Raw genomic sequence first — 25787 nt, 5'->3', positions numbered from 1 at the left:
AACAGCTCCCCTTTGGAATTCACCTACACTCTGACTGAGACCAAACTAGTCTGCTGAGGGACAGATGGAACTAGTTGCGAGCACATCATTTTTAGCCTTAAATAACATTATCTGGGTCAGGAAGCTGTGTAACAACAAAAACTTCTCCCTCTAGTAAACAGCTGGACAGACTACATAGCTCACCTTTTGTAAGTACATCAGAGAAATGCTATAAGCAGTGCAGAATACTTTCCCAATTTGAAACAGAACGGGAATCAGAGATATCAACCTATATGTCACTTAATTCGGGGCAATTTTGTGCTACGAATGGAAATGTTCCTATAAACTAAAAATTGTCTACTTGAAAGACAGCTGGCGTCATCATCACTTTCGGTCTCTGAAGTGAAGATGCAGGCCACCTGGAGGTGGCCACGTGGCATCAAGACCCACCTATTTGTGAATAAGACAGTTAGCCCTAACACAGCTTGATGAATTTCCACAGAATTACCCATGCATGTAATCAGCAGCCAGATCAAGAAATGAAATGGTCCATCTTCCCAGATGCCCTTCTTGTGCCCACTTCTCAGTCACTACCATCCCCAGTACTGTCCTTCGAGGATTATGTCCCTTCCCCAACTCTTAGTGGGTGTGGTAGAATTTCTAGTAGACTAAACTGCTGTTCCGCATACCAGCATATAGTTTTGGCTCTACAAGGAAAATAAAGAAACCTGAGTTGAGGTCACAGTACCACTACAGATGGCAGTTTTTGAAAAAGAGGGGATGTGGAAGAAGCTTGAAGCTCGTCTATTCTCTTTCTACTGGAAGCTTAGCTAGGGCTAAACCCGGGTTCTCCTGATTCCCAGTGGAGAACTTTTCCTTTTGCATCGCTGATCAGATCACCACTCACTTCAGTGTTATGTGTCTTATTTAATCAGGAGGTTTTAACCAGGTTCATGAGACTATTTCTACGTCTCAGACAATCCATTAAAGGTTACTGAAAAGCGGGCTTCCCTGGTGGCGCAGTGGTTGAGAGTCCGCCTGCCGATGCAGGGGACACGGGTTCGTGCCCCGGTCCGGGAGGATCCCACATGCCGCGGAGCGGCTGGGCCCGTGAGCCATGGCCGCTGAGCCTGCACGTCCGGAGCCTGTGCTCCGCAACGGAGGCCGCAACAGTGAGAGGCCCGCGTACCACAAAAAAAAGAAAGAAAGAAAGAAAAAGAGGGGCTTCTCTGGTGGCGCAGTGGTTGAGAGTTCGCCTGCCGATGCAGGGGACACGGTTCGTGCCCCGGTCCGGGAAGATCCCACATGCCGCGGAGCAGCTGGGCCCGTGAGCCATGGCCGCTGAGCCTGCGTGTCCGGAGCCTGTGCTCCGCAACGGGAGAGGCCACAACAGTGAGAGGCCCGCATACCGCAAAAAAAGGTTACTGAAAAGAAACATTGTTTCTTTAAGTTTCTTGACTGAAAGAAACATTCCAAGTGACTATGATTACTAGATATCGAGGCGTTAAGGGAAGAAAGAAAAGAATTAAAAGGGAAGAGGACAAAATTAGCATTATATTAATAAACAGTACATTCTTATCTTGTCACTGCTTTGAAATATCTTATTTAAAGGACTACTTTTTATTCCTAACTAAAAGAAGGCCATCCATCAGTAATACGTCAAATGTCAACTGGGAGTACGTATGGGCAAACCCTGGAGAGATGTGCTGCTTTGCTGGTGACGCATATCTGACTTAGGAGGCAGTGTGACAGGGCAGAAAGAGAGAAAATGCACCGTGGAGTTCTGGGTTTGAATTCACGGGCTGCCACTCACCAACTGGATGATTCTGAACAAGTTATTACAGGCATATCTTGCTTTATTGTGCTTCGCAGATATTGCTTTTTTTTTTTTTTTAACAAATCGAAGGTTTGTGGCAACTATGCCTTGTCAGATGATGGTTAGCATTTTTTAGCAATAAAATATCTCTTAACTAAGGCATGCATGTTGTTTTTTAGACATAATGCTTACTTAATAGACTACAGTATGGTGTAAACATAACTTTTGTATGTACCGGGAAACCAAAAAATTTGTGTGACTCACTTTACGGTAATATTTGCTTTATTGTGGTGGCCTGGAACTGAACCCACAATATCTCTGAACCCGTGAAATCTGCAATGTCTCCGCAAAAGGTACAAACTTCCAGTTATAAGATAAATAAATTCTGGGGATGAAATGTACAGCACGGTGACTGTAGTTAACAATACACATTGCAGGTTTGAAAGCTGCTAAGAGAACAGATCTTAAAGGTTCTCACAAGAAAAAAAATTTGTAACAATGTGAGGTGATGGATGTTAACTAGACTTATTGCAGTGATCATTCTGCAAAATACGTATATCAAATCATTAGGTTGTACATTTTAAATGAATACAATGTTATACGTCAATTATATCTCAATAAAACTGGAAAAAGGGTATTAAATCTCTCTGAACCTCCATTTAGTCTCCTGTAAATTGAGCATAATTCCTATGTCTCAACGGGTTGTTTTCAAAATTAAATGAGATGACACAGATCCCAGGCCTGACAATTTAGCAGGTCCTTGATAACTATTAACTTCCTCCTCTGTACAGGATGAATCTGTTTAATCAAAAAGGAGCTTAAGCCACAAAATGATACACACCAAACAACACCCAATGTTCTACTGTTTATCCATGACTTAGTCTGAATTTTAAAAGAATCTGCTGTGTTTGAAAAAGGATTGAAGAAAACACTTTGCTGTAATCCAGGAAAGCTTGATATGTCTCTCTCTCGAGATATGAGTCGGGAAGTCTTAACATAAACAAAGGTGACATGCACATCTTTTAAACCCACTGCCTGAAAGAGGTCATTCCTATCTGGGCAGCTGCACGGCAGGCCAAGAGTCAGTCACTGGTGGCACTCTAATGCAAGGCACCATTAATTTAGATTTCAGAAAAGTGTATATGACATGGTACCACTTGTATTAGAGTGATTGGCAGAACAGATAGAGGAAAATGGATCAAGAATTGGCCTGGGGACAAGGCAGACTATTCTAAACGTGCCTTTTTATTTAACATCAAACCTGATTGGCAAATCAAGTCTTGAACTAAATTTTGCCCATGTTCTTCTTGTTTGGATGTTATGAACAATAACAGCAAAAAGAGTTTCTTTTTTTAAAGGGAGTTTAGCAAGTAATGGGTGAAGGGATTTACAAATACAATTGCTGATATGTTTTACATTGTCTGACTCTAAGCTCCATCTGAAATAACAGAAGCATCGGTGACTCCAAACACCGTGAAAGAGTTCCACGGAGACCTGCATTTTCCTTCACACCCGCTCTGCTTGTGTTTTTGTGTTTTGGCTTAATACAGAGCAAACATACTGTGACTTCAAATCATAATAAAACAGAATTGAAGCTCCACACTGCTTAAAAGCAGTGCCGAGACGTAAATCCTTCTCTTAAAAGCCTTTGCTTCGGAAAGACGACGGGAAAACAGAAATAGCTGCAGGTACATGGCAATGGGTCTACTGCTTATACAGAACTGCCCTTCGTGCCCTGAAACACACCTGACCTCAGAATCTCTCCTCTATCAGTATAAATCTTTTACAAAGTGAGACAACTATAAATTAGACAAAGTACATTAAATTACACAGAGTCTGTAATTTTATCTCCCCCATAATAGGAAATCTCTTTTATTTCTTTTGTACAATCACCCACCAGCCCCGGCACTAGCCAGGGTGCACTCAGTCATCTATTCACGGCCTTCAGGTTATTTTGTCCTCACATCCCTCCAGCAGACGATGACAGCAGCTTTTAACTCATTGTTTTATTAAGGATTCCTGGTGTTACCTCCGCCTAAGACATTCACAGCAAGTAAAAATGTTAGGTCTTGGCTCGTGAGCATTTTTTGGTTCACAGGAAAGTCAGTCTAGAAATAGTGGCAACAACCGGGTCCAGGACACTGCGAAGCTCTGTGTTTATTCTGTTTCTCTGGGATGGTGGCAGCTGTGTGTCTTAGAGACCATCTGCCGAAGGCAAATGCCTAGTTAACAGTGCTATTCTCAATTTTTCCATGATCCGTGGTGCTACCACCTCTCCCCATTTTGCTCTCTCCCACACCGCTCGCTTCGTGCTCCACAGGCCTGAAACACAATCACAACCCACCGCGAGCGTCGCTTTGGCCTGGAGCTGCCAGGCCTTCAACGATACTCTCACGTGGTACGCTCCCCTGCCCCGTGGTCTCACTCCAAAGGCGAACGGGAGAGAATTTCATCCCACTGATAGAGGTGTATAAATAGATACCAATATCTATTGTTGAATTAATGCTGTGGGTTCTCAGCATTTGCAAGGGCTTTCTTGGATCGTAACTAGGCACATTAAACCTCATTAATTATGGTCTCCACTAGTTGGGACTCTGAGATCATTCTCCAGGCTGACATTTATCTTGACATGATGTGTGGCAAGAAGTTTGCTAAGTAAATAAAGAATGGAAATAATATTTTAATGGTGACATTTAAATTACCCAAGAGAAGATGTCTAAGGATGCTGACGCTTTTATTTATATACTAACAACAAATGATTTTCTGCCTAGTCACTAAAGCCAGCTATCTCCTTCCTGGCTTCCCCATTTCTGCACAGCCACCATAGGTCCCTACTTCAACCTGCTGATGACAAAGCTAACCAAACTAGTCAACTAGCCCATTTCCTGCCTGTCCTATCCCCGTCCTCCTTTTCTCGAATCCAGGCCCTCATTAACGATGCTGTCGTAGTACGAGAGCATCTGCCTCGGACAACTCGTTCTTGCCACATCGTCAATGATTCAGAAATCTGCTGCCCACTTGGTCTTCCGAAATCTTCTATAGGAATTTATGATTCTTATACCCTAGAATCTTAAGATCTTTGGCTTCAAAATTTCTTTGTTCCCAGCGCTGCATTTAGCAGAGTCCTGGAACGGACGTATGTTCACCGTATCTATCTAAGACCCCTGGGGCCTGATGTATTTTGGGATTCATACTTTTCTGATTTCAGATGATAATATGGTGCATAAGGTATTATTTGATGTAACACTCCGATGGGCCTTCGTAATCAAGCACATTGATATTTCTGCAACAAAAATGTATGGATTTCATCCTTGGCGTAATACATAAAGGCTATAAATAGCCTCCCATTAGGTTTTGCCACCAAACAACTTATTCAAAAAATTATGGGTTTCAGGATTGTGGGTAAAGGATTGGGGAGCTTGAGTAGGTAGTACACCATGGCCATTTATCACTGCCATTAACACGTCAAACACATGTTTTCTTGAAAAGTCTCCGTACTGCAGTCTTTTGTTAGTTCAGATTGGTCTTCTCCACAATTCGTCCAAATTATCAAGGTTTTCCTTACAAAATATATCTTCGGATTACGAGAACTTTGTGATCACCAGATTGTCCTTACCGCTTTTAATTTTTCTAATTTTAACTCCATTTCTAAAGCATTTTTACCTTGCTTGCTTTAAATAGGCCCTTTTTAGTTGTCTATTTTGGCAAAATTTAAATATAGTCATTTTGCCCATCCTCTGCCTAAAGAAAGGCTTTTTCAAGAACAGAGACTGATCACCCCTCAAGAATGGTGCATTTACATTAAAAAAAAAATCCCGGTCATGCTGACTTCTCCCCCCAAAATAAGAGTTAACTTTTTAAGGGTGAGTTTATCTAATTTGTAATAAAAGTCTGTGAAGCGCATCATAGCAAGTTCCCCACCCGACAACACAACACACATAGTTAAACATATTACTTTTTGAGGGCGAGCTGTAACTTGACCAATAAACCCTTCGTAAAATATAGCCAAGCCGCACATTAAGCCAGCAATGCAGGGTTTCTATATACATCACGGGATGCTTGGCTGTATGGGTCACAGCATTCTGACAGGCAATTACTAGGCAGTTATTTTGACATTAGAAAGTCACAATCCATCAACTTAACAGCAGGGTGATAATTTGGGGAACAGGGAGATGGTTATTCAAAAAGACACTGTGGGACGTAAACAGCAGTTCCAATAGCCCCTGTTTGAGAATGAAGGCATCAACTAACCAGAATTTCTTTCCACCTCCAGAACCAGGTATTATGTAACGTGTTTTTGTGTAAGCATGTTATTGATGGGGTTTGAATAGAAAAGCCCTGCCAGGCTAACAAGGCTGCAGGTACCTGGACTCTTTGGAGATGAGAAGAAATGGATCTGCCATCACAAGACTAAAGAACGACAAAGAGTGGCCTCTTCCCCACTGTCTGTCACGGACCACTTCCAACGACCTGTGACATCCACAAGCCGGTATCTCAGAAGATGCTCCTTGGCTCTTTCTGAATCGTAAAACACTCAGCTCTGCAGCCGTTTGCATCTGTGACACGGGCTCCTCGCGTGTGAGGGGGACACTGGACTTTATTCTTGCAGGAATTCCTGGCCAACAACCCTGCTGTGAGCCCCTCGTGCACACATGTGGCCTTGGTCTCTCCTGGACACGTGCACGGGTGTGGAGGCCACCAGGAGCCTCTGAAATTCTCTTAGTGACTGGGAGCTGAAAGCTTCCTGGCAGCTGGACGGGTGGCACTGGGGTGGGGGAGGGGTGGGAAGGGAGGAGAGACTCCAGGGCAGGGGTTCTCAAACGTTCTCATTTCATGACCACTCTGAGATGCACATGTTAAGTCCTGAGGGATGGCCATGCTGTTGGTAAGGGGACAGCAGGCACGTCTTTCTTTCTGCTCGGGAAGGGAGCAACGAAAAAGGAAGCATGGATAGGGAATTGTACATTGAGGCTGACGTGGCAAAAGGAAGTGGTAGATGGATCTATGCGGATCCTCTCAGAACAGAGGTGATGTCTGGGTGGCAAGACTGTCGTAACAAGCTGTGTTGCTGCCATGGAAACCGAAGTGCTCTTTGTGGTGGCCCACCCCCAGGGTCATGATCTTCCCGGTCTGCGACTAGCGGTCTTGCCACCGCCCTCCTACATCTTCCTGGCTGCCTGCCTAAAATACTGACAACGTGGAAAGCAAATTATTTCCAGGTTATATTTCGCTATTTCAAAGGAATTCACTCTGCGAATGAAACATCAGCCGATAAAGAACAATAAGCCCCCTGCAGCGGAGAGCTTTCTTACTGTCTGCTTTTTCTTTTAACAAACTTTTGTGGCTATTTAAATTCTCTCTCTTCTCAAAAGCCTAGCTTCAGATGAGTAACTTCAGCCTGTAAACTGAACCAACAGTACCTGAGAATCCACGCATTCCAGAAAAGTAATTTTTAAGCAACCATTAGTAGAAGCAAAATCGACAATGTTTCCATACCTGGAGCTGATATTCTTCCGTGAAGCACAGATTCACTGGGCAGCAGGTCTTTTGAGTTGGAGGTGAATGGTGATTGTCTAAAGGTATCTTCTGAAAAGAAAGGGCTGGGGGTGGGGAAGGAGGAGGGAAGTTTAGTAAATCAAAGTTATTTAAGATACCCAGAGCATCTGGCCCCAAATACATACGTATACACAAACAACATGTGGGTCAACGTATTTTTAAAATGCTGTTTAGAGACTATAAGATTGTGCTTAAAATGGAGAAAGAGAGACTATATTACATCAGACAAGTACCATCTGCACATTCTGCCGATTGGTTGTATACTTAAGGTGAACAGATGAAACAACATCTTTGATACGTTGTTGAACCCACTGTCAGGACAGCTGAGCAGTAAATTTTACTTTTGCACTGTATGATCTGGGAGGGAGTTGTGCCTGAATGAAGACCAAGCACATGTGTCAGATCAGAAAAGCCTGTTTTGGAGGTCTTTCCAGAGTGGTGACAGGTTTGCCCCAGCTCGCCCACACTGTGTCACCTGACCCCTCAGGGACCAATGGCACCCCTCCGAAGGGCAGATGGCTGGAGTCAGGGTCCGAAGAGCCGATGGAGACAACTCGCTGGTCCCCACAGGAACTGAGTCTGCAACCTACAACTGTCTTGGTTTGGAAGGAGTTAAAGCCAGCTAATGGGGCTGCCAGAAGGGACCCCGGGGAGCACTTTCATTTTTCAAGAAACTGAGGCTTTGACTTGAGTGATTCTAAGCTCCCCTAGTGACTCAGTGAGAACTAGACACCAGACACCCAGGCAGGGTTTTCCCCTTATACCACAGCCATAGTGAACACAAACACTTAGGCTGCTTTTAATCAGCGGATTTTAACCCAGTCATAGCCTCCATCTCCCATGCCTCTAAAGAAAACTATATTGCGATCACGTGTGAGAATACTGGAATACACAACAGAGTCCAACATGGAGCACGGGAAGCCCTATTACTGTACAACAGAGCAAATTTCACTCGGTGCACAGGTGGTGGAAGGTTCATAGGCGCCAGCAGTGCAGCCCAGAGCTAGCAGGAAGCCACCAGCAAGCTGAGGCTGGAGAGACAAAAGGCAGAGGTAAATGGAGCCCAGGGAACTGAGGTCACCTGGTGGAAGCTGGAGGCAAGGTGAGCCTGCCCAGCAGGGAGCTGGGACCACAGAGGTGCAGCCGTAGCAGGAGGCAGACAGGAAGGGCAGGGAGGGAGGGAAATATCCCGCCTCTTTCTTAAGCCCCACCCCCACCACATCAAAGGCTCTGATTGGCTGAACCTTCCCGGAAGTCAGAGACGTACAGCCTGCCGGATCGGCTCCTGCAAAACTGCAGATGGGGGAAGGAACAGATCTGGGGTCACGCAAAACTAGGACTCCCATGACTGGTGCTGCTTTTCTAAACATGGCAAGAGGCTACCGGTTACTGTTATTAAATATTAAAAAGGAAAGATTACGATAAAAATGGAAGACATATCCATCTTTTAAAAATAAAACACACAGTTAACAGTATAGTTTCACATGACTCAGGCTAGATTTGATGCAACTTTGTGTGGCATGCTTTCTGGGTTTTTTTTCGTATTGTTTCTGATAATAAAATTTTAATCATTACCCTATCCTCAGACTGTTTTATCTCTTTTTTTTTCACACACACACTGTATTTTATTTTTACAAGAGATAAATAAACTGACACCAAGCATTGTAAATGGACGACCACAACAGAAGCAACAATGATTGCAATTACCAAACACGAAACACACCCATACTATGTCATAATATTGACATTCAGTCCAGTAATCCTCCACTGCAACAGCTCCTTTACTTTGCAGTGAAAACTGATTTGTATATTTTTTGCCTCTGAGTCCTTGTGGGTTTTTTTTTTTAATTCAAACAGAAAGTCACAAAAATTATAATCATCCTCATCAGTTCACTCAGTCCCATGTAATTCATTTTTTTTATCTTGATCTTTTGTTAGCACCTTTATGAATTCATCAGTTTTCCATCAGAGTTTTGAAAATGTGTGGCATGCTTTTTATTTGTATCTTAAACATAAAACAATTTAAACAGGCTTAAAAAGTGAACTGGCTGTAGGCTAGTCAGCGATGGGGAGTGGGGAGACACGTTGTTTTGTGCCAAACAACTCAAAACCTGCAAGTGATACAAAACTCCTGAAAGGATAAGGCAAGGCAGCATGGAGGCTAAGAGAGTGCACTTGAGAGTGGGCAGTTCTAGGTCCAAACTCCAGCTCCACCACTTACGGCTGTGTGACCTTGCACAAATCGCTTAACTTTTCTGAGCCTTCATTTCTTGTCTATAAAGCGGGACGTTAATAGCATCTATACCCCCTCTAGGAGGACTGAGTAAGATGGTTCATGGAACGTGCTTTTCACAGTGTCTGGCAACCAGTAAGCGCTCAATCAGCGTAAGCTGTTTTTATCTGTATCTCTGTCTAGCTCAAAAGGGAGCATAAATTAATCAACCTTTCCTCACGAGTCGACAAAAAGGATAGAGTTTCCTTGCAGAAAATGCATGAAGAAAAGGTCACTCTGATATTGAAGGGTCCGTTGACTGCTGGAGAGATTCGGTTAATTTCTAACTCTTCCACAAAGAAAACTGTTTAGAATCAAAGAACTTCTAAGGAGGTAGAGCCCTTGGAGGATTGTTGGTCAGACCCAGAGTGTGAGATTTCTCGAATCCCACCTCCTTAGCTCTGAAGCATCTATACAAGGTGACAATGACATCCTCGTGTTTGAGTGGACAGTTCACATGGGAACCACCACCTGCTGGCCCAAGGGCACAGGGTAAACGTCAGGCAATGGGCCTTCGGTTACCCTGGAATGACGCTAGAATCTGAGAGTTCAGGAAGCTCATGGAACTGTTTGGTCTGAAATGTGGAGACTTCCTTTGGGGACACCCAGATCCCCTAGAGAGGCCCCCTAAGGTACCTAGGAATATCACCCTTCTTGCCACAGAGAAAGGTGTGCACTGCCCTCCTTCCCTCAGTTTCGCAGTAACCATTTAGTGAGTGCTTGGGCATGCTAGGCACTGGGAACATAAGGTCAGCAAAACTGGCTACGGCTGCAAATGTTAAGAGGGCTCAAAGACCTGCGTGGCTACCACAGCTAGACTAACGCTGTGGAAGAGAGGGGAGTGGGGTCACAGCGCGGGCCTGGCCAGGAGCGGCTTTTCCTGCAGAAACCACAGCTGAGCTGAGACCTGAATGGAGAGCAGGGTTGTCAGGGTTCCCAGGGGCTGGGGGAAGTGTCCCCTGCACAGTGAGAGGACACAGCCAGTCTGCAGAGCTGGATGAGGCTGGAGTGCCGGGCAGGGTGGGCATACCGAGTGCAGGGATCCCGGCTTTGCCCTAACAGTCCTGGAAAGCCCGGCGGTGTGTTCAGTAAGGCGGGGACGCAGTATGATTTCAGTTTCAGGAAGCTCTGCCCGGTGGGTTGGAGAACCCAAGGCAGGTGGCCAGAGCAGCAGTCCATATGGGACGTGGTGACTCTGGTGGCCAACACTGCAAAGCGGCAGCGACACAGGCAGATTGAAAAATAGTTTAAGAAATAGGGCAGGTAAAGACCACAGGTATATTTCCAACCAACCCGAAGGTTTCCAGGTGAACCAGGCAGAGGCGGCCACGCTACGTGCTGGGAAGAGCACCCTAGGTTTTGCTAGCTCTGCATCGTCACGTGTTCTCTTCAACAGGTTTTCACGCACATGCGGAGTGAAGCCCTATAACCATCTAGCCGCTCAGAAGAAACGGAGGCAATCGCTGAGGGAAACAACATTGCAAATAATTTTCTACCCTGGAGGCCAGCTTTCTCCTGTATAGAAAAGAAAAGATTTCTCCTGAAGAAGTGGAGAATTAGAAGGGAATCAGGCTGGATACTAGAAAAGCACAAAAGGACTGGCAATGTTAGGGGCAAAGAGTCAATGGAGAAACTTTGACAAGTCAAAGCAGCTTAAGACCGGTGTAAGTTCTTATCTATAAAGAGAAGACACTACGTTAACAGAGCATGTCTCAGACCAGACAGCCCGGGGCGATGCTCCGCGTTCGGATCCATTCACGCTGGGAAGTGAGAGTGCAGGGGTTTAGCACTGAGTTTGGAGTCAGAAGGATCTGAGTCTGAATTCCATATTGGCCAGTTAATGGTGAAGTGATCTTTGTCAACAACCTCCCTAGCCTGTTTCATCATTGGAAAAAAGCTTTTAAAATACCACCTTTAAAAATAAATAAATAAAATACCATCTTTATAGGGGAGCTCTAAAGGGTTAAATAAGATATTTCATGTTAAAGTTCTTAGTACATCATACATGCTCAATAAAAATGGCAACAAACACGTGTATTGCTTACTAAGTATCTGGCCCTGCTCTAAAGGGCTTTGTGTATATTAACTCCATTGGATCCTCACGAGGACCCTCTATAGGGTGTCGACAATTACTATTATCATCCATATGTTACAGATGAAGAGACTCAGGTACAGAGAAGGTGAGTAGTTGTCCATGCCCGTGGGCTGAGACAGGATTTGAACCCAGGCATGCTGGCATCGCATTTTGCACCCTTGCCCATTAAGCTAAGCTACACTGCCTTTTGCTTGGTCTCTTAACATCTAGGGAACACATGGACAATACAAAGTCATGGATCCTTCTTGGAACTGACAGAACAAAAGGAAGAGACAGTGGAAGAAGGGAGGGAAGTGGGGTGGGAGTACTGTTTCAGTACGCAGGATCCTAGGTCACCAAAGAAAGGCTTTTTCAATTGAGAAATAGAACATGTGAAAAATGATTTGGTTATCTTTAACTTTCTGCCTGTGTTCTGAGAACAGAAGATGCTGTACTTATAACTTGGCCCCAAGCACTGTCATTCTCAGAATGTGGAGACGGTCATCCTTAGGTCCCCTTTCTTTTCCTGTGCCTCACAGGGTCTGTGAAGTGCAGAAGCCCATCTGCTCTCAGAGGACGTCCAGCTCTGTGGTGAACAAACCGGCCCCTCGTTCAGGCCACAGGGACTGTGGGTGATGGGAGAGGGTGGCGGGCAGAGAGGGGAGGCCCCGGAGGTACCCGATTCAGGATGAAGCGGGTCTGCACTTTTCAGGGAGGAAAAGAGTCAATGAACTGCAGATTTTACGACGTACTAGACTCTGAAGCGTGTGTGTACCGTCCTTCAACTGCTTAGATAGTCACCAATTCTTCCAGGAAAAAAGGAGCAAGTTTGCGAATGCCGCGTGGTTCGTGCTCCCTGACTCAATTTAGTCATTTTAGTGTGAAAAAGCCCCTCCACCAGAAAGAGAGCTTAGGAAGTGGAAAAGGCAAAATCTGTCCAGAAAATGATTTATTTCTAGTCCACAGTTTTCGGTAAAAAGTTGGAAGAGAAGCAGCTTGACTAATAGCTAATGGCGGAAGGGACTGTCACTTATTCTCATTTAACAAAATCACCACCTACCGCAGTGGCTCCCCTTTGGTCCTGTACAACGACAGGCCACCTGAAGACTAGCTAACTCGTATAATCGATAAATACTCAGACACAGCATCTGGAAGATGTTGGTGTAGACTTCGAACTGCCAAACACCCCCATTACTTTTCCTGCCTTTTGTTACTTGGAAAAGACAAAATGTTTATTTATTCGAGTTTCTTTTCTGAATAAAAATGAAACGGACAATGAATGCGTATTTTGATTTTTCTCCTGCAGAAAATCTAAGGGTTAAAATATGAAGGGGCACTGGTGTCACAGTGACTGGACAATTCCAGGCATTGGATGGCATGCGCTGTGAGGTCAAGAGCTCAGCGCTGCAGAAAGAAAAGATTTACAATAAATAATAAGAGTCCATAAAAGATTATGGCTCTAAATAGGGATACATTTTGCTAACTGCTGACTGTGGCACAAACATTTCCACCTTTAACATCTGCGTGACGACAGGGAGTTCGGCTTCGTGAAAAACAGAAGGCCCATCTACTTACAAACCATCCCCCCCGGGGTGCCACCACTGAAACCAACACGTTACGGGAATTCTTGTTTTGATGGCAATAGCAAAGCAGAACAAGACAAAAAAGGAAAAGAATAAGGTGGATATCGTATGTAAGAGAAAGTTAAGAAAAAACAACTTTATGCTTAGTAGTGGCACTATAATTTAAAAGGAACACCAAAGAAGAAATCATTTTTTTTTTCCTTCTAAAAGACAATAACTTTTAGGACTGAACTTGGGGATGGCAAATAGAAAAGAAAGATTAAATAAGACAAAAAGACTTTGCTCTGCAATGAATTTGTCCTCAGACTCTAGAAAGATCTTCATATTTCAGAGTAGAATGAAATTCTATTAAATGTAAGCGTTTCGGGCAAATCATCCTGAAGTGATATTCTGACTTCAATCCGCACATAGACAAAATTTTCTTTAATCAGTAAAAAAGATGGTGTTTTTTTCAAGTAAAAGTACTTAATTATTTATTCAGCTATGTATCATATAACATAACAGGGCTTCTGGATTTTTTTCTAAGAGCTGGTTAAATACGTCCAAAAGAATGTTGGTTAATTTTTATTTCATTTCTTTTTATTTTAAGGAAATTTTAAGACCAAATTATCTGACTTAGATGTTTCGGAGAAGCTATATATTGCGGAAGGAGAGCCAGAGCCCCCTTCTGGGGTGGGAAAGTTCTGTGGAAGCCAATGTTTTCCCTCTGCAGCCGCTACCTGCCTCCCAGCAGACCCCAGCCCCTGGGCCACCGCACCAGATGGCCATCTGTCCGTCCTGGTAACAGGACTGCCTCAATCTCTACTTAGCCCCAGCTCTCAAGTCAGGACACTGAAATAATTGTTTTCTGTATGGATGTATCAGGTTAATTTTTTTAAGAACTGAAATTCCATACATTTATCAACAACCATTGTACTGACCTCTGAATCACTTAGACCCAGGAGTGACACATTGCATTAACATTTTGAAATAAGCAAGAGGCGTTAGTCAAGAAAACAATCCTCTATGCCGCCAAAAGCCTCAAGCAGAGACAGGCGACAGACTAAATTCTTCCAAGAATAAATCTCACTCTAGTCCCAAGACTTTCTGACTACACGTTATACGAATGTTGCAGATTGAAATGGATACAGGTAACTTCCACATGGGATCTCCAGGTATACATCTTGCAACCAAAGGAAATGAGAACAAACTGGAAACATTGTCTTTGAACAAAACTACACCTTGCTAACAATAACAGGTTATAGTCCTTGACACAGAACACAAAGCGTTGCGGTTTCCTTTTTTTTTTTAAAGCTTTTCAAACATATCCAGATAGGATTGTTCGAAAATAAGGAACAGGGGAAATATTTAGATTAGTTATAACTATCTTCTCAAAATTTCTTCAAGTACTTTAAGGTCAGAAGAAACTTTCTGAGAAGCTGTACTAGCTTGCATGAAAATATGCTCACAACTGAAAAACAAACACACTTTATTTTTAGATGTTCCATTTTTTAAAAAAGATCAAATAACATTATTTCAAGTTAATTTTCACGATTAATGCAATTTTCTTTAGGTGGTGCTTATTTTTTTCTCAAATGTTACTGTCCTTGGGTATTTGCTAATAATTTGTAATAGAATAATGGATGCTGACTCTTTCTTTTGTATATATTTACATATCTGTATGTTCTGAAACATATTTATAAATCATCGTATTTGAAATACATTAACTGCTTAGGTCTACCGATTTTTGTAAAAGGATTTTGAGCTCTCTTTGCAACCCGGGTAAGGTCCTTTTGCTCCAGTATAGCGATCTCTATGTGTCACTGCAGACAGCAGGTGGTCATCCTACCTGCCCGCTTGGGCCCTCATTTCATTTTGGATGACATTGGGTAGCTGCTTCTTCTGAAACGGGCCCAGATATCAACATTTTAGATATAAAAGTCAGTGCCAGTTTCCCTGTTAACTTTCTTGCAGTCAGTTAAAAAGGTGATCTATAATGAAAGAAAACACAGCTTTAGTGGCGCTCATGTATACTGTCCCTCCCGAGGACCCCTACTCTTGAATGATTTTATTTATTTACTTTTTTTTTTTAATTTTTATTTTGCGGTACGCGGGCCTCTCACTCTTGTGGCCTCTCCCGTTGCGGAGCACAGGCTCCGGACGCGCAGGCTCAGCGACCATGGCTCACGGGCCCAGCCGCTCCACGGCATGTGGGATCTTCCCAGACCGGGACACGAACCTACGTCCCCTGCATCGGCAGGCGGACTCTCAACAACTGTGCCACCAGGGAAGCCCTATTTACTTATTTTAATAAAAGAACCCTGGGTGGCAGCTCAGGGGATGTGGCGGTGGAGCAGAGTGCTCGAGATTAAAAACAACTGCGAGTCCCTGACCTGAGGACAACCCTGAGCATCTGAAACAGCAAGTTCCCTATTCAAGCTTAAAAGGGACACAACAGAGAAGCCCTCTCATGACCCCAGGGGGCTAGGCCTGGAAACCCAGTCATCCATCATGTTGGGGACACACATTTTCAAAGAAAGAAGGACTGTAGTGGGTAAAGCTTGAATGAATCGTTATACACTGGCAAGCTTCAGCCGGGGCATTTATCTACAAATTGAGACTTGGCATTGCAGATTCAGTGGGTTTCTAAATGGGGCTTGTGGGCAGATGGAGAACCAAGGTCACTCCATCATTCGGCTGCGCATATAGGCACCAGATTTTCTTTAATGTTTGGAGGTCATAAGAAAGCCAAGATGTGCTTCTCCTCCTCATTGACAAGGCTGTACACTTATCAAACAGAACCTTCTTAGCAATTAAAAACCAATCGAATGTGTTGTTAATTTGTAAGGTATACAATGGTATTGCAGAAAATGTCCTTATTTTTTAGAGAGATCTATATCAAAGAATGTGGGAGTGAGTGTCATGTCAGGGATGTGATCTAAAATATAAGGAAGAAAAGATTGGTGAAATAAGTGTAGCAAACATTTGTTCAGTCTGGGTGGTGGGAATATGGTGGCTTATTGCATTATTCCTTTCACTTTGTTTTAAAATTTTTCGTAATAAAAAAATCAATATCAACAATCAAATAAGAAGTTCAACCCAGACAAACCACCAGACAGAATAATAAGTGACGATTAAAAAAAATACAAGGGGCTTCCCTGGTGGCGCAGTGATTGAGAGTCCGCCTGCTGATGCAGGGGACACGGGTTCGTGCCCCGGTCTGGGAAGATCCCACATGCCGCGGAGCGGCTGGGCCCGTGAGCCATGGCCGCTGAGCCTGCACGTCCAGAGGCTGTGCTCCGCAACGGGAGAGGCCACAACAGTGAGAGGCCCACGTACCGCAAGAAAACCAAAAAAGAAACCAAAAAAAAAAACCCCCAAAAAGAACAAATAAAAATGTCTCTTCATGAATAAAATGCTTGATATCACCAGGAATCAATAAATGAAAAGGTTTTAACTATAAGATATACATTTTAACCTCCCAATCGGTAAAAAAAAATTTTTTTAATGATAAAGCACAGAGACCTTTAAAATATTCTCTCATTAGCTTCTGGTAAAATTGTAGATTCAACCTTTTTGAAAGTCAGTTAGACAATTCATAGCAAATGCCTGAAACCTGTGAATGCTTTCTTGAGTCAATTTATCCCAGAATTAGCAACAACTTGAAAAACCAAACCAAACCAAACCCTTGACATCCAATAATAGGAGACGTATTAAATAAATGATGACATGCAAATATGAAAAGAATAATATTGGGTTATGTTTACTGACATGGAAAGAAATTCTTAATATATTACTAGGTAAAAGAGAACATTATAAAACTGTATATATAGTAGGATCCAGTTTTGATAGGAAAGGATACATCTATAAATAGATAAAAATTCAGCCAGGATACACATCACCAACTTAGCAGTGGCTGCTTCTAGGTAGCAGGATTGATTATAAGTGGGTATTTTTTCTTCTTTATGTTCTCCTATATTCTCTGAAAATAAAAGTTTGTTTGTTTGTTTGCGGTACGCGGGCCTCTCACTGTTGTGGCCTCTCCCGTTGCGGAGCACAGGCTCCGGACGCACAGGCTCAGCGGCCATGGCTCACGGGCCCAGCCGCTCCGCGGCATGTGGGATCTTCCCGGACCGGGGCACGAACCCGTGTCCCCTGCATCGGCAGGCAGATTCTCAACCACTGCGCCACCAGGGAAGCCCTAAAAGTTATTTTTTAAACTTAAAACAAATGATTAAGATTTACTGTTCAGTATCCTTTATTTTTTAAAGAGACTCTTAGTCTTTTAAAGAGTAATCTGAAGGATGATATAATTGAAGGCAGTTGTAAAAGACACAGGCGGGGGCAACTGTATCTAAATTCTGATCCCATTCATATCAGTCAACTTCAGTTGCAGAAGGCTGAGAGCCACGGAAGAAAAACGCTGTTTAAAATACTGTAGAAGAAAAGTAGAACATTTTAGGGAGAATTCATTTGGGTAATGTTTTTAAATTTTCTTCTCTGAAAAGTACAGATGCCTTCTATTTAGGGCTGTCCTAGAGGCAGGCCAATCCGTACAACCTAACACCACGTTTTCAAGGAACAATTCCTGTTGCTGCGGCTCGAGCATTCATCCACCGCGGAGCCAGGAAACTTCTCAGGACAAGTAGCACAATGCCAGGTCTTGTCGAGGGCGGCTGCGGCCGGGAGGCCAGACCTCGGGGAGCTGGAGCCAGGCGCAGCCGCGGAAGTGAACCTGCACGTCAGGATCCGTGAAATGTCAGCTCGCGGAGGGACCTGGATCTCCCGCAGGAATCTGACTTTGTACATAAACAAGGACAATGGGCTTCTGCCGAGGCGAGCAGAGCACAGATGAACTAACTCAGTCTTCTCTGCAGCGATGCGAGACCCTTTGTCCAGTGGAAGTTGAAGGTGACCCCAGTGAAATGTGGATGGGCCCTGGCCTGCTGCATCATCCACCAGGGCTTTCCCTGCTAAACAGAGGTCAACCCTGGAATATTGGAGATATTTCTAGTAACAACCATGGAGACACCCTTGAGAGAAAATCCCAGATTAGAAGAAGCTGGCATCTGAGCCACATGTCACACGTCACCTGTGCATGACCTGTCAAAGGAGGATGTCTACTTACAGAGGCTTACACATTTCTACCTCGTTCCTGACTGTTCTGAGCTGCACAAACAGATGGAACACAGTTGTAAGCCAGCAGAAATAAAGGTGGGAGAACCCAGGGAAATGAAGAAAAGAAAGGCACAGCCCTCTTTAGATCCTTGAAAAGAAGATTTAAACTCTTCACAGTGACACCGTATTAAAGAGTTCCGGAAGCACAGTGTCTCAACTATAACCGTTCAACGTAGAGGTCATGGGTGGGAGGAAAAACGGCAGAGCGTGACACCTACAGGACAATGGCGTATAGAAATAGAGAAAAGTACCGAGGAAAGTTTGGTGTGATAAGAAGGAAGAAACCTCAAATGGCAGCAATGCACAAAGTAGTTTGAGGCTATATGTATTTAAAAAAAAAAAAAAGATCCACTGTTTAAAGGATGAGTTTTAACTTCTTTGAAAACTCAAAGATAAGTTGAGAAGGATTGACTGCCAGTGAAAAACTCTCCAGTCAACACTTGTGTCAGGGCAGCTACATACAGTGGTGCAGGCTGTGCACTGCACAAAGGTACCTTACTGGGTGGGTGGGGGGCGTGGGTACTTAACATCACAGACAACAAAGATTTACATATTTATTATGTCAGTATTCCAGTAGATGGCAGTGTCTTGAGCAAAGGCGCTTTTAAAACTTTTCAATGGCCCACCAACCAGCTTTGACTTCACCAAAAAAGCACTGAATGTCCTAACTGGAGGGATGCCATGAAATTAGTAGCAATTTCCATTTTTTAGAAACAAAATTCTGTGCCTTTAATTTTAACGTTAGAAAATATAAAGAAAAAAAAAAAGAAAATATAAAGGGTAAAGAGACTATAGGGAGAGCTACTCCAAAATCACCAATTTCATTTGCTCTGTTTCCTGTTTATTTTCTTAATTGCTTCCATCTAATCCAGTGTTCTTTATGTGTAATCTTTTACTTCTTAAGGTAATGGAGCATGGTTCTCTTACGCCTTCTAAAAAATGAAAAGGGGAAATTGCACAGATTGAAGCCGCACATCACGCTCGTACAAATTTGTGCAATTTCTATTACCGACTCATAAATATTTAAGGACAGGCACCCAAACAATCACACTGGAAAATTCTATATTGGACACCTCCAAGTATGTATGTCTTTTAGTAAACTCTGTAAGTGCCATTATCTAAATCACAGAAAAATAGCCCACATTTCAAATTCTGAAAATTGGGCAAATTAAATGTGGGTCGGCACAGCACGATAGGACTCTACCTTTCTGATTTTCCCACTTCTGCTTTCTGTCTAGTAATGGAGAAAAAAACCAATTCAGGTAAAGACTTCCTTGCTTTTGGAATAGAGCAAGCCAGGTGTGAGAAGTTTTTCTTATAGGCCTGCAATCTTATAGCCCCATGGACGCTGAATTATTAATGGGGAAGAGAGAGAACAAATAACCAAGAGAGGGTTCCTGGCAGCCACTGCTTGAAGTTCATGGTGTTACACAACATCGAGCATGTCCAATTCACCTGCCAGGAGCCATCTGATTCTTACTCTAGGGTTCCATTTTCCTATTTCGATCTTATCCAGCATCTGACTGGGTGATGGTCCATGTCAGAAGATGTAGATCTTCTTTTTATTCCATTAAACTTTGGGATCTGGTTATGATAGCATGCCTCATATATTTTCATCTACAAGTGATCATATTAGCTGGTTATCTGCTCCCAGCAGAACCTAGGGTTGTGCTGGGAAAGGAAATCGAAAAATCAAGATTGCATTAGTCTCTTAAGCATTCAGTCCTTCTGTTCTCATGGGACTGGGCGGACCTTCTCCCCATCTCATTTGTCAGGTAGAATGGCATTAAGAATGCCACCGGCTATCTCAAAGGGGACGCACAGACTTCTTTACACTTAGGTTGAATTTTCTAGACTCTAAGGTTAAACAGGCAGACGAACTGCCGTTTAGCATTTACAGTGAAGCTCCATCTGAAGGACTGATTCAATGGAGGTGCTCCTAGGAGGGCACAGACAAGGGTGGAAGGAAGGGAAAGGTCAAGGCATTGGTGAGCAGGACCATGGGACCCAATCATCCCGGCTGCTAAGTAGATTGATTTCTCTGCCTGGCCACATGGGATACCCTGGTGGATGGTTTTCTCCTTTACTTTTGGGAAGATGATCCTAACTGAAGCAGCTGAGTCTAAGCTCTTAGGATAATTTTTTAAAAAGGCGTTCTCAAACCAGTGCTTCCAATGATGTCTAGGATTTGCTTCAAAATAATCTACGGGGAAGAAGAACAAAAGGAAGGGATGGATGAAACATGAATTGATAATTATTTAAACTTGATCATGGGTACATTCTCTATTCTTGTATCTGTTTGAAATTTTCCATTGTAAGAGTTTTTGAAAAATGAGGTCAAGAGCCAATGATCCAGAAACTTGCTAGTTATTAGTTTCAACCCTTAGCTTTACCTAGAACTTCTTTTAAAAAATGGCTAACGGGGCTTCCCTGGTGGCGCAGTGGTTGAGAGTTCGCCTGCCGATGCAGGGGACGCGGGTTCGTGCCCCGGTCCGGGAAGATCCCACATGCCGCGGAGCGGCTGGGCCCGTGAGCCATGGCCACTGAGCCTGCGCGTCCGGAGCCTGTGCTCCGCAATGGGAGAGGCCACAGCAGTGAGAGGCCCGCGTACCACAAAAAAAAAAAAAAATGGCTAACAAGGAATCAACATCATTTTCTCTTTCCATGTCTCCCCATCTTATAATCGAGGAATTAACAAACAGCAGAATGGCCAATGGACAGCTGTGACGAGGGAGGACTGGATGAGGACAGAGGTGCAGTCATCAGCCCTTATGGGATGGGGAGTTACCTGTACGCACATCCATGGGCTTCCTGTTGCCTTGGTGCCCGGGCATGGAAACCAGCACCCCCATATCTCATTGGTAAGCACATATTGGAACTGCCAGAGACAGAGTGTTTCACACTTGGGTTGCTACACTTTTTCTTCATTCTTGTGTTTGGCATAAGAGTCAAGATTAATAATGATTAACAACAGTGGGGAAAGTTGTGGGTTGATAAAGGACAGAGAGAGAATTGGAGAGAATCAGTTCCTTTTTTCAGCATTGCACATCTCTTTTCTCCTCTGGTTCCCCTGGATCTCCAGATCCCAGAGGCAGATCTCACTGAGTGGAAGGGCTCAGGCACCCATCAGCATTTGGAAGCGCCTGATCTCAATACTGCGCTGAGGCCGGCGTCCAAGGCTGCCCTTCACAAGTCAACTGTCTTAAATGTGCCCAGCAACTCTGAAACATGGACAATTCCGAACTTTGATTCCCATGATGAGCCATCGCTCTGGACAGTCAGCTTCTTCCAGGAAATGAAACGTGGGAGATCTGATAACGAACCAAACATCCCACTAAGGACTTAAAAAATCTGGAGGTATGGGAAGTTGGAGGCGCGATGTAAATCTTTCTGGAAAGTATCACAGATCATACCTTAAAACATAACCCCATTAGCTGACCTTGGGCAGACCTCTTCCAAAAATAAGAGTTTCTTCCGAAACGGGAATCAAAAAAGAAGAGAGTTGGTGTTTTTTCCCTTATTTCTGCTATCGGTTAACTCGGGTTAAAGAGGATGTCCTGGCACAAGGCAGCTTGATTCTATTCCACCTGAAGTAATGAGGTGAGAAGGTAAAAAGAGATCCCTTTGAGGAGAGGCTAATTGGGCAAGTTGCCCACTCAAAGGGAAAATAAAAACACACCAAGGATTTTGTAGAAGAAAAATAAACCAAGAAACCTATAACACGGATTTCTGCACACCACACTGTAGGGGTGGGGAAGCTCATAGGAAGCACCTCTTGTGTCGCATTGGGCAAAAGATCTGATTTGGATCTCTTCTTACGCATAATCTCCCAGCAACAGGAGAATTTAAGGATTGCTTCGTTTTTTGCCAAATGGCTAAAAAAACCCCTCTCTTCTACCCTGTAATTATGCTTCAGCTCCAGCCAAGGCAACCGAGGCTAGGAGGTATTGTACATTTCACTTGTTTGGGGCTAGTTCAAACCTCCTCTTACCTCGTCCCAGAGAACCTCGTCCCCTGAAAAGCATAATAACAGGGTCTCGCAGCATACCTTTCTGCTAGGTAAATATGATCGTGTAATCTTAAAGATCCGGCAGAAAGCCTCCATAGGAGATGGGGCTGGGGTCCTGCCCAGATCCCCTTTACTGCACTGGTGCACTCACCCTGCATCCCCAGGGGTGCCAGCTGCTCGTAGTGAGAACTGCCCTCCCCGTTGGAGCCCCCCCCCTCACCTGGCAGGCTACACATCCCCTGATGAAGTTAGTGGATAATGAGGGGGCCCCCTTACCTCAAGGCAGGATTTACTCTGTGGTGCAATTCATTCTCCAGAATTCTCTGCGGGAGACAACCACCCCTAGAATCCTTGCTCAGCTCCCCTTCCCTCTCCAGCCCCATCCCATCCCTGCAGGTCCCTCTGAGAGCACGCCCTCCATAACACACCCGCACAGGGATCCCTGTCTCGGGCTCTGCTTCTAGGGAACCTGACCTGTGACACTTCAGGAAGCCTAGGGAAGCAACTTAAAATGGACACCTCTTATTTTTAATCTGCCGTCTTTCGATGTCTACCAATCTGGCCCATTTCATGTGTTTAGACTCACAAACATAAGCATAGATACCAAAAAAAAAAAATAGCCTTAGGGTTACATGGAGAAGGCTGCTGGAATCTATAGTAGCTCACATCTCCTATTTGGGCATCCAACTGAACAAAGTCCCCTCTCCATCCCCCAGACCCATTTCCCAACACAACGCACAGACCAGATGGAAAGACTCATTCCCCATCTGCGTACTTGTACACGGAGGCAAGCCTAACACCATGCTTGGGTTAGAGTCAGGTTCTGTCCCTAACACTATATGAACCCTGTGCGACTCTGTTTTAATTACTATTTAATATTTGATAGTCCCAAACGCCGATTCACAGAGTTAAAAAGAAGCAAAGACTCGCGTTAACAGTGTTCAAATGAACACCGTTCATGTGCCCGGTGATGGTACGAGGTCGACTCATATCACATCCAAAGGAAAAACACGGTTGATCTTCCGTCGCAAGAATTAAATCACAAAACCAAGCAACGGCTCCCAGGAGGAAGAATCTAAGTTTGCTCAGGAAAGTGAAGTTCCTTGACTTAAAGCCTGCCAAGGGGGAGACTGCCTCTCCCCTGAGCTCCCTTTCCACAGAGGTGGGTCTGCACTTGTTGGCACCTGCCTGCAACAGTTCAGGTCTGGGTGGTTACGAGCCTCAGGATGGGTGGCAGTACTGACCCGTTCTTTTCCTTTCAGGCGGCAGACTGATGGGCAGTCCACCCTGGCTGACCTTCTCTTAAACTGCCTTTGGCAAATGGAAAGCTTCCTTAACCTACAGTTGTTAGTGATGTCAGCTTTCCTGCAATTTCTGAAAGCATTGTCTTTCTTCTGCTTTTTACATTTTTGCCCTCCTAACAATGCAGTGAGTTAAAAAGCTGGGATGTCCCTGGTGACAAGTTATCAGTCCACAGCTGCAAAGCTACTTAGGAACACAGTTCAACCTCGGTCTACCCACCGACTGAGGCTTTCCTGAGATACAGACCCAGCTCCCAAATACAGCCACCCACTTCAACCCTCCGGTCAGGAAACTTCTGTCAAGAGGATAATATTGTCTACTTCACACAATCATTGTAAGGAATAAACAATAATAGCATAAGGAAAACTCTCCAGCAAAGTGATACATTTAGATGTTTAATAACTGTGAATGGCCTTCCCCCTTGGTGTCCTTTGCGTTTTGTGTTGTTTCCACCAACCAAAGTTCAAACACAAAATGATGATAAAGGGGTGACTTTTGAACCCAGTGGGAGAGAACGGTTTGAGGAATGTTGCTCAAACTGTGACGTGGGCCTCAAGGCCCCCAGAGGGAGTCTTCCGAGGGGACTCCACAGTGGCCTACCTGGTGGTCGTCCGGATGGTGTTTTCTTTCGTGTGAGTGTGCTCTTTGCTCACCTTCTCTGTAAAGAGAAAGGATGAAACAGACACCTCTTAGGTTGTTCTGACTCGATTTGTGTGTTTAAGACTGAAGCAGAAACATCCTCCACATTCCTCTTTCTCTGTTGTGGTTTTCTTTTGGTTTCTTTTTTAAACATTCAAACCATTCCTGTCTTACTGGTAAAGACAGGCAACAAAAGCATGTCGATAGCATCCACCAAAATAGTTTATTAAAAACCAATCAAAGGGAAAGAATTACTAACAAAGTACAACTGTGTTGTCTGATTTTCATCAGGCCTCAGTAAGTACATGTCCACACACACACACACACACACACACACACAGAGATGTGCATAAAGATAGTTATTTCTCTTATATTTTTCCCCAGCTGAAAATGTCTGCTTTTCTCTGATTCAGCATGAAAACTGCAGTTGTTGCAACTGTTCCGCTTCTGACTTGGATGACAACCTTTAAGCATTCTGTATTGTCAGGCCCCTTTGTGAGACGGGATCTAAAAACAAACGTAAGGCCTCTGGGTGCGAGAGTCATCGAGTGCACATTCTGATAAATGTCACAGGGGACAAAAAGTATCATTAGACAAGAGGAGGTAAACTCTGTCTTGAGGTCTGAATCTACCAGCTGTCAGAAATTATTTAATTAGCTTTCAGAAACACAAAAGTTGACCTCTGGTCTTCCCCGTCCAGTTCAAATGTTAGGATTCTGCCCTGACGTTCACAGCTCTGGGTGGCTTCTTTTAAGTCTCCAGAGGAAACCTGGCCACCTCTACAAGGGTTTCAGATTTCAACAGCAGGGCAAGTGAAAAACTCCTAATCTTACGGATTTGGGGGACAATTTTAAACAAAGATATACGCTGTCCCGTGTTTTTTAACACTGGTCTGAAGCTGCTGTGTGCATATTTGCGTGGACAATTCCTTTCTGTCCGTTCAACAGTGACAATGAGGGTGAATCTGGATTCACAGGCAGTGTTCTTTCAGAGAGCAGGAAATCGGGGCTAAATGACTTGCTTGAGGTCACCCAGGCAGTCAGTGACAGCGCCAGGGTGAGAACTCTCAGACACAAAGTTTTTAGCTGATAGTAGACCATGATAATGTACTGCTAGAGACAGAGACGTTTTTCAAAGAATCACACTGGCCTCACTCTTGCAGATTTGAACTGCTAAATCATTTTCAAAGTTATATTGTTTTTAGAGATGCTTTCAGCCTGTTTTTTTTTTTTTTTTTTTTTTTAAAGCAAAGCATCTTGCATGTTTGGAGTTTTTTTGGAACTTGCAAAGATCTATGTGGCCTATTCAGTTTACTGACTTAACTGTTTCCACCTCTCTGAGCTCTGCACAAACACGGTCCTTGTTTGAGAACTCCGAGGCTGCCATTTTCGGCACCGACT

The 25787-nt window shown here is 44.0% G+C and overlaps 1 protein-coding gene across 1 annotated transcript in view; it reads right to left on the bottom strand.

Moving 5' to 3' along the window:
- ZNF827 (zinc finger protein 827) overlaps positions 1-25787 on the bottom strand; it is a gene marked incomplete at its 5' end in the record, with an annotated part of 180073 nt that overhangs the window by 57538 nt on the left and 96748 nt on the right. Inside the window, 2 exons of the mRNA XM_079919486.1 lie at positions 7292-7395; positions 24349-24406. Coding sequence (XP_079775612.1) covers positions 7292-7395; positions 24349-24406 — 162 coding nt within the window. The remainder of the gene's footprint in view (positions 1-7291; positions 7396-24348; positions 24407-25787) is intronic.

Source organism: Stenella coeruleoalba (genome assembly GCF_951394435.1).
Source record: "Stenella coeruleoalba genome assembly, chromosome: 4".
Classification (NCBI taxonomy): Eukaryota; Metazoa; Chordata; class Mammalia; order Artiodactyla; family Delphinidae; genus Stenella; species Stenella coeruleoalba.
This window is presented reverse-complemented; position numbering and strand designations above follow the sequence as displayed.